The sequence below is a fragment of the Cydia splendana genome, chromosome 5, assembly GCF_910591565.1.
Source record: "Cydia splendana chromosome 5, ilCydSple1.2, whole genome shotgun sequence".
Taxonomy (NCBI): Eukaryota; Metazoa; Arthropoda; class Insecta; order Lepidoptera; family Tortricidae; genus Cydia; species Cydia splendana.
In genome coordinates this window covers 11,628,282-11,644,545 of record NC_085964.1, presented here as the reverse complement: position 1 = coordinate 11,644,545, position 16,264 = coordinate 11,628,282, and the positions used below count along the sequence as shown (strand labels likewise).

General features: G+C 36.2%; 2 protein-coding genes across 3 annotated transcripts; one reads left to right on the top strand and one right to left on the bottom strand.

Moving 5' to 3' along the window:
• The first annotated feature begins 5,038 nt into the window (after positions 1 to 5,038).
• On the top strand, positions 5,039 to 8,233 carry LOC134790636 (protein slowmo). 2 transcript variants are annotated; one of them, XR_010144202.1, is made up of 5 exons: positions 5,039 to 5,233; positions 5,312 to 5,477; positions 5,792 to 5,986; positions 7,026 to 7,734; positions 7,859 to 8,233. XR_010144202.1 is itself a non-coding variant. In XM_063761495.1 (4 exons), exons 1-4 carry the CDS (start codon positions 5,202 to 5,204, stop codon positions 7,317 to 7,319), a joined length of 687 nt encoding a protein of 228 aa, XP_063617565.1. In that variant the 5' UTR covers positions 5,039 to 5,201; the 3' UTR covers positions 7,320 to 8,233. The 2 variants fall into 2 exon arrangements, 1 of the variants encoding a protein (XP_063617565.1); XM_063761495.1 differs by having other exon boundaries at positions 7,026 to 8,233.
• A 3,013-nt stretch (positions 8,234 to 11,246) lies between these two features.
• Positions 11,247 to 13,337, bottom strand: LOC134790635 (mediator of RNA polymerase II transcription subunit 11). The gene is made up of 2 exons (XM_063761494.1): positions 13,171 to 13,337; positions 11,247 to 13,079 (listed from the first exon to the last, which is right to left on the bottom strand). The coding sequence occupies exons 1-2, from the start codon at positions 13,244 to 13,246 to the stop codon at positions 12,748 to 12,750; spliced, it is 408 nt and encodes a 135-aa protein (XP_063617564.1). The 5' UTR covers positions 13,247 to 13,337; the 3' UTR covers positions 11,247 to 12,747.
• Positions 13,338 to 16,264: the final 2,927 nt, after the last annotated feature.

Sequence of the window (16,264 nt, the reverse complement as noted above, 5' to 3'; positions counted from 1 at the left end):
GCCCGCCAGTTGGAAAAGACGCTATTTTTATAAATTGGGAGCCAGAGGTCTGATAATTCCAGTTATTTTCATCTGTTTTCACCGTAATTTGGCAGTCGGAGAAGTGATTGCTCACTAACAAATCTGGGAGTTGGAGAAAGTGATATCCGTTTAAGGAAAACTAACCTATCTGAACAAACTACGTAATAAAAGAATAAAATAACATAGCGCGTTTTGTGTCGTAAATCTACTAACAAGAGCATGTTTCATGTGTTTAGCGTTTGTTCGTGTGCGTAATTTCTTTTTTTTTGGTGATTGAAATGCTTACAGTAACTCCAATAGCTGTAATAGTACCAAGTGATTAATAGTATGTGTTAGGCTTCTCGTGAGCGTATTGATTGTGAATGGAAATCAATTTTAAGGAAATTCTAGTTCATAATTGTTACTTTTGAATTTCACTCTGAATTACTGGTTGTAACTATTATGTTATGTTATGTGTAAGTATGTGGATTTGTTTTCATATTGTCAGTTTTAACAGTAAAAGTGAAAAATGAGAAGATTCCATGGTTGTAGTAGAAAGTGTGACAGAAGAAGTAAGGAAAAGTCAAGTGCAAGGCAGTATTATATCAAATATCAGTATACACCATAATATAGCCAAGTGAGTAGGTCTCTTGATATGGATTGTTGTAATGGTCATTCATGCCATTCACATAGATGGTACCGAGGCCTGCCATCAGTTATTTTCACATGGCATAGAAAATTATTATCATGATAAAATGGCATTAGTTAATAAGTGAGATATCCAGTAAAAAGGCTGGTTCAGGTAACGGGTAGTTAAAAAAATAGGTAATAATTTCAAGTTAATTTATATCAGCAGGGTACAATACTAGGCATATGTTGATTTTGATAGCTTGAGCATCCAAGCATCCTGAGAGAGAGAGAGAGAACTGATGCTTGAAATTTACTCATGGACCCAGTCAGTCCATGTCACCTTAATAATTTTATTGTGGGGCTTTTGCAATTTGTTAGTTAAACATGTAGGTAGGAAAGTAGTGACCATAGAAGTAGACAATGTCAGAATGATAATTAATTTTTTTTATTTATTACTGTAGTATGTTATAGAATGTTGTTAAAATGATTGATGACTTATGTTTGTATGAAATTAGTAAAAATGTTTTCCTGTTCAAGTCCTGTAATGTTTATGTATGGACTGCAGCATTGTACACGGTTACTTCTGATGGATTATGTACAATTCATTGGGCTCACAAGCTATTGCAGGCACTTTAGTTGCAGTCAGTTAGCGCCTTATGAAAGTAAATTATACTTTACAAATTATTAAAACACTGACCATTGTGTACTTGTATGTGTATGTGTCCTTTAGGATGATTTAGGAATATATAAACCTTGCTAGACCCTTAAGGTAATAAATGGTTGAATTGCCATTTGCAGCACAGTTAGTAAATATGATTTCATACCTAGAGTTGCGCAATGATATAATTTTATGTCCGGTACAAGCTGATGTAGAATTTAATAGAAAGGGTACTAAACTAATAAACAAGGTGTTAAGGCTTACAAGAAAATTTATGTGGGAGATAAGTGTACTAGTATACATACATAGTGATTCAGAGTGAAGGCAAAAGGGTAAATATGTTTACTATGAAAGCAATTGATATATGTTAATAATGTTAAAGATGTTATTAAATAAAAAGAAATAATGATGATATATGTGAAAAGTAAGCTTGAGTCAGTCATTAACTATAGGAACTAAAAGACCGAAATAGTTATTTTGACCGAGAGCAGAGCGGTCTCTGTAGTGAACGAGCAGGCGCAAGCCTAGGGAAAATGTGTGATCATGATCAATTTGAGGTTTATTAATGATAATTTAAAATAAAGTAGTATTCATAGCTGTTGCAAAATATTAATGCTTAGCAAACTAATATTTGTGATAATAACTTGGTATTTGGAATTCAAGAGAGTCAAGAGATTAAAAAACTTAAATGTTGCATGTGACTGTTGAAGATATTAACTATTTATCTGTGTTGAAATTGTGATGAGATTACTACTAGAGTAACAGTAATATGAATATAATGAAATTGTGAAAGATATATTCAATACATCTTGTTAAGAAGTGAAACAGAGAAACCTATATTATTGAAAGAGATAATTACCTGATCTGTGTAAGATGTTCCCTAATATTTATTTATTTTATATATAGGTACTTATCCATGATCATTTTTTTAAAAGTGAGTCAGAGTATTTTGTGACCTTAAAGAGAAAAGGTATTGTATAATAATAATTTGCAACACAGGAGTAATTATAAAAGCGGATTTATAAAGAATAATAAGTTTTGTGACCTTAAAGAGAAAAAGGTATTGTATAATAATTTGTAACACGAGTAATTATCAGAGCGAATTTATAAAGAATAATAAGTTTTGTGACCTTAAAGAGAAAAAGGTATTGTATAATAATTTGTAACACAGGAGTAATTATCAGAGCGAATTTATAAAGAATAATAAGTTTTGTGACCTTAAAGAGAAAAAGGTATTGTATCATAATTTGTAACACAGGAGTAATTATCAGAGCGAATTTATAAAGAATAATAAGTTTTGTGACCTTAAAGAGAAAAAGGTATTGTATCATAATTTGTAACACAGGAGTTATAAGAGCGAATTTATGAAGAATAATGTAGCAATTTGGTAATATTTCAAACAATAAAGAGTGATTTAGTATAAAAGACATGCAACTATTGAAATTGAGTGAGCTATAAATGGTACATACATTAACAGTGAGGCATTGCAGGTAAAGAGTTGCATTGAGGTAGTAAATGAATAACAGTGAGTCAATGATATGTAAATCCATGTATTTTTGTATTAAATGAGTAACAGTGAGGCAATGGCATGTATTATGTACCTATTGATATAGTAAATGAGTAACAGTGAAACCAATGACATGCGAGTCCAAGTATTGATGTATTAAGTCAGGAATAGTGAGTCAATGACATGTTTGTCCATGTATTGATGTAACAAGTAATAGTGAGCCAATGATATATGTGAATCCATGTATTTTAGTGTGAAATGAGTAACAGTGAGTCAAAGACATGTAAGTCCATGTATTGATGTATTAAGTGAGTAACAGTGAGTCAATGACATGTTAGTACATGTATTGATGTATTAAATGTTTAACAGTGAGTCCATGTAATGATGCATTTAGTGATTAACAGTGAGTGAATGACATGTGAATCCATGTATTGATGTATAAGTATCAGTGAGTCAATGACATGTGAACCCATGTATTGATGTATTAAATGAGTAAAAGTGAGTCAATGACATGTGAATTCATGTATTAAGTATCAGTGAGTCAATGACATGTGAATCCATGTATTGATGTATTAAATGAGTAACAGTGAGTCAATGACATGTGAATTTGAGTCCATGCATTGATGTCATTTATAAGTAACAGTGAGTCAATAACATGTGAATGCGTGTATTGATGTAACAGTGAGTCAATAACATGTGAATGCGTGTATTGATGTAACAGTGAGTCAGTGACATGTGAATGCATGCATTGATGTAGTTTGTAAGAAACAGTGAGTCAATAACATGTGAAGGCATGTATTGATGTAGTTTATAAGAGTGAGTCGTTGCAGGCATTGGAGAATGCCTGTAATGATGTAGTTCATAAGTTGAGTAATATTGATTCTATTGTTCTGTTGTGTATAATGTGGATTATTTATGTTTAACTCTTTAAAACGCAGAGACGCGTTGTACTCCAGGATTGGCCGAATATTAGCATTTTATATTCTGTACTAGTTTTATATTATATAGTATTATTCCAAGCTTAACAACGTAACGGCTTAATAAAACAATATGGCTAATACAGTGTACCAACATAAGATGATTGTAATATTAGTTCTAATGACAGTTATTGACAGCCCGCCAAAAGTATACTTTTTGAGCGTGTAGGGCTAATATATGTTATCTGTGACTTTTAACTTTGCCTGTCAACTTGTGAAGGATTACCGCTAAAATGAGAAACCAGCTTTGTAAAACTAATATTAATTATAAACCTGTCAAGAAGAACATCGTCTTTATATTTGAAAGCAGTATATGAATCCCCAGAACGAGGCTCACAGGGTGGGCTATCACACTGTTGACAGATGTTGACAGCTAAAGACCACAGATTACGTAAAACAGGGTGCGATACTAGCGCTAATACTATAGTGATGGAACTAAAGTTGTCAGACCCCTGATGCAAGTACTGCAAGATAATTCCTTATTCCTATGATTCCATTATAATTCTATGATTGGTGCCTTGCCTGAGGGCCTACCGCGAACCACGTTCGACGTGTTGCCTTTCTGTTGCATTTGTAAATTTGTATGTAAGTGTGACAGGGAGGCAACAAGTCGAACTTGGTTCGCGGTAGGCCCTGGTTGATAATTTTGACATTTTTGATGTTTTTGACATAAATAGAATGACATTACGATTGCTCTGTTACCACATTAAAAAAGCCTAGACGGTGCTTTGCACACGGAGCATAATAGCTTGCGCATGTTAAGGCATTCGTGCAATATCTTGTTGGTCAAACCAATTTGCCAGTCAGTAAGAACCAGGAAAGCTATACTCATCTCTGTCTATTATTGAAATAAGACAGTCCTTTGACAAACCATATATCATATTTTAAGGCATATCCAGACTAGTAAATTTTTCGCCAATCTGATTAAATTGCCCGATCGAATCAGGACGTGCGGACGCAAACGCCAATTATTTGGCTCGCCGAATTCTACAGCCGATAATGACTGATATTACCGATAAAAGTTCTGGCCCATTTTTTCAGTTTAGAAGGCTAATATCACCATAAATCTAAAATTGGTGATTCAATTGGAGATTGACGCCAATTTCATTTCTGATCAAATCGGTTGATTTGATCATCCCGTCCGGATATCGCTTTATAATGGCTGCGTCAGAAGTTCATGTGCCAAAAACATGAATCCTAACTTCTACGGCCAAAAAAAAAATTTAGACTAGGATACCGTTTTGCCTTTGCTTTGCCTTGTAAAATGCCATTTTGACTGACGACTGACGATACGCTCGCAAGAGCTTTCAAGTCAGTGTGTGTGGTAGTATAGTAAGAGAAGATAAGAAATGGAAAATAACTAAAATCAAATGAGAAGGTCATCAACTCGGAATTATTATACAAAGGATCGAATAAATCTAATATAACAATGAAGATTTGGACATCAGAACACACTTTCAAGTAACTATGACGCAATCTGTCATTTTTCCATTATCTTGTTTCTTTATTATTTATGTATTGTAAAATGTTTTATTTTAGCCATCCATGGGAGACTGTTGCTCAAGCAGCATGGCGCAAATATCCCAATCCTATGAATCCAGCCGTCATAGGAACGGATGTGGTCGAGAGGCGAGTGGTTGATGGAGTACTGCACACTCACAGACTTGTCAGCTCCAAGTGGTTTTTTCCCCGATGGGCGCAAGCGGTAATCTATTTTTACTATCCTTTTTCAAGATTAAGTGATAGTGATTAGTTGCCTTTTTGTTCACATTCAATGGAGAATAATTATTGTATTCAGTTTTAATCTAATGCAATTCTCTTTGGATACCTATTTATTTATACCAACAAGTAGTAAAAACCTGCTTTTAACTGCAATCGTTCTGTATATACATATAAGGAAAATCCTATTAACATATACACAGCATGTGTATTTTATGTAAATACAATTTATCAAAAACACCTTATCCTTATAACTGTTGAAGGTATGTGAAAGTATTCTAGATTGATTTTTCGTTTTAGATCATAGGAACGGCTAAAATATGCTATGCCAGGGAACAATCTGAAGTCAATCCCAATCAGAGGCAAATGACACTCAAAACAAGAAATCTAACATTCTGCCATTACATAGCTGTGGATGAAACAGTGAGATACACGCCACATCCCTCCGACGCCTCCAAAACGCTCCTCACACAGGAGGCAGTGGTCACAGTCCAAGTAGGTATTTCTTAAAATTCAGAGGGTAGATTTAAAAGTATAGTGTCATTTTGATTTTGGAAATCATGCACTTGGTGCATGCTTATTAGTGCCAGAAATAAGTTCTTATAGATAGCCAGGAAATGGTGGGTACAGTTATAGAATTTCTCATATTGTGCCAAGCATGTGATGATTATAAAAATAGATACATCTATGTATGGTATCTTCAGTTTCTCAAATTATATAAAGTATACAGTTTGTTTAAATACATAACCAATTTATTGCTTCTTCTCCATAGCCACTTTCCTGCTATTTTCTCAGTCTGTTTTATCACTTTTCTTTTAATAAAAAATTATCCTTTAACCTTTTTGACGCCGTGTCAAACACAAAAGCTATCACTCAGATGCCACATCACCCAGGTGTCAAAACTGAAATTGAACTTTATGCATATGCACGTAGATCTATGTTGCTCTGTGACCGATTAATCAGTCTTTGGCGTTGAACCTGCGGTGCGGATATATCGGATATTGGTGTCCAAAAGGTTATAGCCTTTTTTTGCCCATGTGGCCATCTTGCAGGTTGCAGGTACCATATGTTATATTTATATTTTAATAAATTGTTACATTTTAAATGATAACTTTGTGGGTGTTTGGGGGGTCAAAATGTTTACATTGAATATGATCATGATAATGTTATACTGTACGAGTTTTACTTTTATTCGGAGTTTAGGCAATGGAGGCCAAGCTATGTACCTTTTTGGTTTGTGACATTAACCCTTTACTGTCAAGGATAGATCTTCCTATCTCTCTCTCTGATTCATATCAAGTATATATGTAGCACAAACTTAAAGAGCATCATTGTTATTTAGTTATTTATTTTATTTTTGAGGACTGTAGCCCAATCCCTCTAGTGCATGAGAGGAGGCCTGCGCCCAGCAGTGGAACATATATATACTGCAATTTTTTTTTTCAAAACTACAGTAGTAGTTTTTTATAGTGTGACCAACTGATCAATAAAGCTTAACCTATGAAATTAATGTTTTTTTTAAATATTATTTCAGGGTGTTCCACTGAGTAGCTACATGGAAGATCTTCTGGCAAACAAAATATCACTGAATGCCGGGAAAGGACGACAAGCTATTGAATGGGTGATAGGCAAATTTGACTCGGAGATAAAGGAACTGGCCAGCACAGCCTGCAAGAGCACTGATGAGCTACTGTCACAGACAAAGAAGTCACTTGATGACATTACATCCACTGCACGGAGATCTATGGATGATATTTCATCTAAGGCAAAAAGGTCTCTAGATGATATCGAAAAATTCACCAAATCAAATGCTAACCAACGCAGCTGAAAAGAGGAGTGAAGGGACCCCCTTTAGTTCAATTTTGAAAACACTACAAAATGCCTCTTGTTAAATTATTATCATTTGTGTTGTAAAGTGTATTTATTTAATAAAACAGTAGTTTGACATTGTAGGTGACTACTAGGTGTGCAGAATTATCAACAGGCTAATCAAAGATGTTGGTATAGATAATTTTGATTTGATAACAAACTGACCAAGGGATTGTAAGAGAAAACACCATTTGAGTAAAGATTTAAATAATGTAAGTCTGTTGCCCTGATGCAATTACATTTTATTGTTGTGGAATTGTTACACAAGAATATGTAAATTGTATTATAATCTGTGTCCTGAATGGTGTGTTCTACATGTATCAGTATACCTATCTGTATGTTAGCTTCAGCTTTTTATTCCTGAGGTATGGTAGGTTTAACCCTTTACTAGGCTAAGGGATATATATTTCCCACATACGGCACCTCAAACATGTGTTCTATTTTTGATGAGTAAGACTGACATTTGATTGTCGTTTTTGAAACATCAGCCTGGTAAAGGGTTAAGTTTTGTCACAAAGGCATAGGGCACTGTTTCTTATTAAACTATATTCTAGTGTGAAAAAGAATGGGTGCTGCCAGCTATATGATGAACATGCCACCTCTAATGTAGATAGTAATTTCTTTAATTCCATGTCACTAGGTACAAAGGGTAATTCCATTAAACTTATAAAAGGGGCTTGATAATAGTCACTTGAAATAATATAAATGTTAGCAAACTGTAAATAATTTATTTAATGGATGTTTTGTTTTTGTTGAAAGAGTGTTTACACAAGGTTTTTTTACGACTATAACTATTGTGATACAATGCAAAGTTAATGCTGATAATGATTATAGGTACCTACATTTTGGTTATAATAAATTTCATGAATATTTTTATCTGTATCAATTATTATACCTACGCCAATAAGTACTATAAACTATAACCAGGGCCAGTATCATACAGCCAATCATGACACCTAGAGTAACATATAGTCACCTGCAGTAATATCTTCCACAACGAAGCACGCAAAGATATCAGACTTAATATTTGTAGAGCCATCGCATCATAATGCGAGGAGTGAAAACTAAACTTACTGAACCAGTTCTGATGAATAAGGTGTTATGCGGCCTGTACACACTCGTCGAGAGACCCCGAGACAGGCCGAGAACGAGTGTATACCTACATACTGCTCCCTTCTCGTCTCCTTCCGCACTTGCCGAGGCCCCTCGCCGAGTGTGTACGTAAAGCCGATATTGCATTAACGGTTAACCGAAGTTCGAAAACTTCGCATAATTTCGGGCAAAACGTGAGCAAGCACGTGACGAATTGATAAATGTATGTAAATAGTATCAAGACTTCGCTATCGAGCGAGATAAGATTCAGCAGCAATAGGCATCGAGTTACGTACGTTCATTGAACTGATTATTATTGCAATTGACATTGCAAAGGCCTTTAAATGATATCAATTGGTTCTATTCTACCCTTCGATCACCAGTAGATAAGATACATAGAAGAATGGTAAATAGGTAGGTACCCTACCATCCATTGTCTTCAGAGCTGGGCACCGTTAATCAAAAAGTTAACTTCGCTAATCGTTAATCCGTTAAATAAAAAGTTAACTTCGTTAAACGTTAAAACGTTACTTTTCAAAAGTTAAAGTTAATCGTTAACTCAAAATCGTAAATATACGCAATAAGAAATAAAACTAGGAGAAATAATCATAAATTTTGATTTATATTAAAGACTAATCTACTAATTAACATGGTAATCATTACTAATTAATAATAGCATAGCCAATAAAAATATCATTCGCTAGCATCTGCCATAAGGGATTGTGCACAAATCACGCGAGGTGTTTTGGCTACTTTTTGACACCCCCTCCCCCTTGGTGATATTTGGTGAGGTTTTTGGCTACCTCCCTCCCCCCCACACAATCTCACGTGTATTTTTTTGAAATTTTTTCATTCGACCTAATTTTAAGATAAGTAGTATTGTATATAGAAAATCTTGTTTATTTTCTATTTTCATTGATAGACTCGCTATTTTAAAGTGCTGAGTGAAGATTTATGTTTAACGAAACCGAAGAAAAGTATCTATTCATGTGGTAGGTTTTTTTTCTTAGTTTCGTTCACTGTAGAAAAATACACGTGAGGTTTCCTTATAACCCCCCTCCCCCAACGTGATCTATCGTGATTTGTGCACAAGCCCTAAGGTGCATGTTCCCCTTCATGAACATGCATGAGCATATTAAAATTGTCGTCTGATAGCGACGCCCATTTTGGAGAAAAAATATCTTTTCCCGCCGAAAACAGGCGTTCCACAGCAGCACTCGAAGGTATTTGAGGCAGCGCGCGGCCTTGGTGTGAGTAGGTACTTGGGTATTAAAGATTAACGGACTTAAGAAAAGTTAACGGAGGTTAACAAGTCCGTTACAGGTTTTTAAAGTTAACTTAAAAGTTAATCCGTTACTCGAAAACTTAACTTCGTTAATTAACGATTAACGGATTAACGAGTTAATGCCCAGCTATGATTGTCTTCGTATTAAGCGTGAATATAATATAATATAATTTTGTGGAGCATTGTATGTAACAAAAAAGTTGTAACTTCTAGTATAATAAATAACTAAATAATACTTTATGTAGGTACATATTTAAAATAGGTACCAAGGTACTCTGATTAGACGCCATTATACCAGGCATAAAAACAATGTTTTTTTGACGGTAATTAACCCCTCTCGCTTAATCAAAGCACAGAATAAATAATAGTCTAGTATGTACTAGGTACAGAAGATTCACTCTCTCTAACAAAACGCGTCTGTTACGATTAGGACAGATATGACCGCTAGGTGGCGACAGCGCCAAGCGCAGCTTATGGCTAGCCAGCAAAATTGGTGTGATGGCTCCCCTTCACGTTGGGCCAACGCCAACGCCAACGAGGGACGCAGCCATGCGGTAGAATGATATAGCAATATCACTTGCTCCCTCTAACGCATAAATGCGTCCCTCGTTGGCTCAACGTGAAGAGGAGCCATGAGACGGATGTACTTGTATTCCTTATATGTTGGCTGTTAGAATTGACTTTTACATGATGATTTCGAATGATAAATATTTAATAACATTCAATTTGAATTGATTTGCTTTGATTTTGTTTGATATTTTACAGTTAGTATTTCACTCGGTGGCAAAATTTGTTTAACCCTCGCGCCTTGAAACCCTCGCAACGCTCAAGATTCCATTATTCGAACCGCTTGCTACGCTCGTGGTTCAATGTTGCGATCTTTCGCTTGCTCGGCTATCAATATTAAGCACGAGGTTAAACAACAATTGCGCCTCCTTGTAAAACAAATAACTACACATGCATTCAATGCCGGAAACCCGACTATCGGGTATTTTATGATTTTCGTTCCCAGGCCGGACAACCCGATAGTCGGGATCATGGTACTACTGCTTTATATGACGAAATTGTTGTGGCCTAAAGACAAGACTTTGGCTGGGTAGCAATGGATATGTTAATGATGGAATTAAGGGTGATTTACAGAATAAAATTTTAGATTTTCGTGACGGTTGTCTGTTCTCTAATTCAGCGGTCGGCAACCTTTTAGCAGCCTAGGGCCACATAGTAGTTAAGGAGGTTGACGCGGGCCGCACTTTTGTTAATATGTGACTTTATCAGACATTTTTGTTTGATAATACTACATACAAAATAGCCAGGGGGGCTCGCGGGCCGCAAGTGCTAGGTTCGCGGGACGCATGCGGCCCGCGGGCCGCTTGTTGCCGACCGCTGCTCTAATTAATCAAAATGTAGCATGGATACTTTTAGTTTTTTATTTTTTATTGAAATTTACAATACAGTTACTAAGGACAGCATTGAACAATACTAACCCTATACAATATTTATAAGTTTTATTTCTGTCTAACTGGTGCTTCCACAATGGCGGTTACATAACATTGTGTGACTGGGACAACATTATAATATTGATGATAGGTGCAATTGCTTAACAAGTTTCTCACACAGCAAGTCCATGCAACACCAACAACAAAAGTATGGAACACTCAGTAACATCAAAATACATAAAAAACAACAGGGTGCCGTTTTATCCTTATAAAACACACAGCCCCTTGGCTGTCACCTGTAACATACTCTTGTTTACCTCTCCATCTAACAAATTTGTTAGAAAGAGACATACCTACAGCAATTACAGGTTGCAAGCCATTTATAAAATGAAGCTACAAATCATTTCTACTCCACTACTAAGTCTTATATATTTTTGCTATTCATACCATTATTAGTCGTAATTTATTACTTTTATTACAGAGTAACATACATAATGGTACACATACAATACAAAAACTAGGCCTAAATAAATCTTGATCTCTCATATCAAGTGAGATATCTTGAAAATGGAGATAGTTGGGCTGAACTGACTGCATTATATCTTGGATTGCGAAGCTATTCCAAGGTAGAGGAAATGCAGCCGCTATAGTGAAATAATAATGATCTTATTATAATGATGACAAAACTTGGTGTGTGAAAGGCACAGGCCCATTTAGATAATTAATTAAAAGATTTTCCTGTACACAAAATAGGTCCTTATTACATTGAATACTATTCTTCGTTTTTTTATTATTGAAAAACTATTTTTTTTTTAACTATTACTTATAAATAGAGTTCAGACAATTTATCGCAAGAATAAATATTGTATGGAACATGATACAATTTTTTTAACAATTTTGAACTGCAGTTTTTGAGTATAATCTGGAAATTTTATAAAGATACTGTGTACATAATATGAGTTTAATAAATCTTGTCCTATTTTGAGATATAAATGATTTTTGATGGTTTTGCGATGATTTGTCCGATTGCTGCTTATAAAACCAAAATAATGTAAATGATCATTGATAATATAGGCATTATAATTGTTACATATTTGCAGTGACTTGTTTTGCAAAAATCCAATAAAAGACACATCAAGATTGTTTGTTACCTTTTTTCTAATGCTAATAGACTCCTTTTTTGGGCAGTTGTGTAAAAAAATAAAGTATGTATAGAAAATGTAGCATACTGTAACATATTTACACAAACAGGTCTACCGCAATATAATTTTATTGTTTTTACCAGTAACATCAATTAAGTTATTAATCAATTAAGTTGTTGTTAAGCACATATGAGACATCTTTAAACATTATTGCTCAACTGAACATGTTAAATACCACAGTATGCTTTCCAACCTCTGTTGCTATACTACTATAAATATGATTAGTGTTTACACAAGTCAATGTTCAATTTACTATATTTTATGCTACATAGTCCTTTCACTGACAATGTATCAATCCATTGTATCATGTATTATTCTCCAGGATTCTAGGTACAGATGGATGATTTACTGAAAAATGTTGTAACACTGTAATCATGTGCTTGTTCCAGAGTTAGTCATATTTCCATTAGGGACGTTGCTAGTTACACTCCTAGTGCTAGCCGCTAAATGTGAAGCCTTCAGGCGGTCCAGTTCATTGACCCAGGAGCGCACATGCTCCAGGCGGTGCCACGCCATCTGTAGTACTTTCTGTGACGCGTAGCCCGAGCCCTCGTGCGGCTGACCGGTGGACACTTGCGTCAAATAGTTGATCTGATCACTCAACTTGCTCTCAACCTGGCTTAGGGTCCTCAGAAATTGAGATGTGTTGGACTCTGCCTGCTTTTGGCTAGATTTCTCTTTGCCTAGTTCGAGAAGAGCTTGTGCTGTAAAATTAAGAAAAATACAGTATATATTAGTATTTTCACTTGATAATCTTAATGATTTGCTAGTTTATAATATAGCAACAAGTATTACCTGCACACTGTAAACATGTAATAATTTCTTTTTCAATATCGTCGAGAACCGTAATTCTTTCCATCGGGCCAGCCATGTTTAACGTTTTTGTGTTCAAATTATTTAAGAAACAAACAATTTTTCTCGTTTTCTCAAAAATATCGCTTCGCTTCGAAGCTTGACTTGACCCTCGTCCCCAAAGAGCATATAATCACTACGTGCTCGTCCCTTCCTGTCAAACTTAATGTAATGTTGCTAGGTTCGATATCCAAAAATCGACAAAACTACTATAGCTTGTCAAGCCATTTCAGTCAGTAGAAAAACGCGGCAAATTAAAAAAATGTAGTCATGAAACCTCATCGCATAGCTAATTTCTGAGTCTAAACAAGCAAAAGTGTGGTATGGAGTTAAAAACTCAGTAGTCATGGTCATTATCCTCATGCTTGCTAAATTTTGTCTTTTTTTATTTTTTATTCTTTATTTTTATAGAGGGTTTTTACAAATGCCACCCTCATAGTGGCTCTCTAATTAATCTATAACATTCTAACTTTCACTACTTCTAATTTGTATGATATCTTTAACCATATTATAAAGAAACCCAGCCTCTTCAGAGGCTGGACATGCCAGGATACTATTGACTCTGCCGAGATCATAGGACCTGACATTAAGCCCCCTCCAGACTATGCGCGTGAATCGCGGGCGAAGCCGCGAACGCGAGTGTGGAGTCGATTTCGCTGTCTGCGAAAATCGACGCCACACTCGCGTTCGCGGCTTCGCGCCGCGATTCGTGCACGAGTGTGGAGGGGGTTTTAAGCAAACGACGCTGTGCAGCACCTCGGCGACATTCCATTGAAATATGAAACACGTCTTCAACTACTCCGCATAAATTACATTTGGGCGAGGCAACTTATCATATACGCATAGCTATTTAAAGGAATGTGACCAGATCGCAATCTAAAGCCTTAAATCCTGCCTGTTCATCCTACAGAAAGAGAACCATGGAGCACGAGGAAGCGTGGGTTGGATCGTTTTATACCATATACCCTTAGAGCGAGATCTTTCATCAAAATATTCAGTCCACATGTCAAAGCACATATTTTTGACCTTGTACAGAACGTCAGAGAACCAAGGGACATTATGGTATTTAGCACCCATTTCGGATGCTTCCCTAGCTAATCGATCCACCACCTCGTTCCCCACTACACCACAGTGGGATGGAATCCACTGTAAAATAACTTTTTTTTTGGCAGCGCAGAGTTTAAGTACTAGACGGATTATTGTGTAAGCCACTGGAATGCCCCTAAGTACAGTCACCTGCAAAAATATGTTACTCTTCGAAGGCCACAAAAATATGTGACACGCTCATATGGCTCTACAAATAAGATCGTGTCAGATATTTTTGCGGCTTTCGCTGTGTAACATAATATTGCAGTTGACTGTACAACGGTTCAAATGTTGAAGTTGTTACAACCTCTTTTCATACCGCATATCTTTTATCATAGAGAACATTATCGACGGTCCTAATATGTCATGTCATGTCTCTTAATTCACTTTAATTGTCAACGTATATAAAATAAACATTAATTAATCTAATAAATATGTAATTTATATCAGTGGCGACGAGAATAAAAAAATATCGTCACAAAATGAACACCGAACAATTCGACAAACTAATTGCATTGCAAGCTACACAACAACAACAAATCGCGGACATATTACAATTGCTGTTAACGCAACAGCAAAACGCAGCTGCCGCGACTCCCACACCAACAACGACACACGGCACGGAGTCGCCCAGCTCTTCGAACACTAACGGTAACAGAAACAATGTTTACAACGGCTTTAAGAGCGACAAATTCAACCCGGATGACACCGCAGTTGAAAATTTTATCGACTATTTCGAAACCAAATGCAAACTTTGGGGCGAGGATGCACGTATCATACAGAAGGAACTGCTATTTACCTGCCTCTCACCGGAGACCTTTCACGAAATTAAGGTTGCCCTTACACCGCACTTTGAAAACAGTGCATACGCGGATATTCGAAATAAACTGCTCGACCTATTTAGAATTAAACGCACACGATATAGAGCATTAACGGACTTTTGGAACTGCATACGAAAAGACAACGAATCTATGGAACATTACGCTAACAGACTGAAAGAAATAAGTAAAGATTGTGGCTATAGCGATAACTTATTAGAACGACAGTTACGTGACCGATTTGCAACGGGGCTTAACCACGAACAATTACAGATCGACCTGAAACAAAAATGGCCGGATCTACAAGAAATTCAAGATGGTACGACGAAAGAAGTGACCTTCTCTCAGATTTTTAGCGTTGCTCAATCGCGGGAACGAGCAGAAGGCGATACAGACACACACGTCAAAGTCAATAAGATTAAAAGAAACCCCAAATCTTACCAGAACACGTCACCGCGCAAATTACGGACCCATCAATGCTTGAGATGCGGTGAGCCCGAAAGACATCCATTAAACCAGTGTGCTGCCAAAGCACATACATGCAAACAGTGTAATACACCAGGCCACTTTGAGGATTGCTGCATCAAATCAGGCAAAGCATGCTTACCTAATCGGAACTATAAACAAACAACATTTACTAAAGGAAACAAGCTGCACAAACTTAAGCATGACAGGAGCAGCAGCCATTCGTCTCAATCTTCCTACTCAGACGACAGCGGAGATGAAACGGACGTTGTCTGTCAAATAAGCAAAACTAAAAGCAAGGACAGCAAAAAAATTGATGTTTTCATTAACGACATTCCGTGCACGATGGACTGGGACCCCGGTTCACTCTATTCAATTATTAGTACACAATTGTGGGCGCGTATCGGAGCTCCTTCCCTCATGAAGGCTCCCAGCTTGCGCGCATATGGGAATACAAGACTCAAACCAAAAGGTCTAACAAACGTTACCGTACGCATTCAAGATGAGGAAAAACTACTTCCTGTTGTTGTAATGAAGTCAGCTGATCCTATGTTGTTCGGCCTACAGTGGAGCGAAATGTTCCAGATGGATTTCCCAAAGCCAGTCTATTCGATCAAGAAAACTCGACACGAATCCATTACACTAAAACAACTCTTGGATAAGCATAC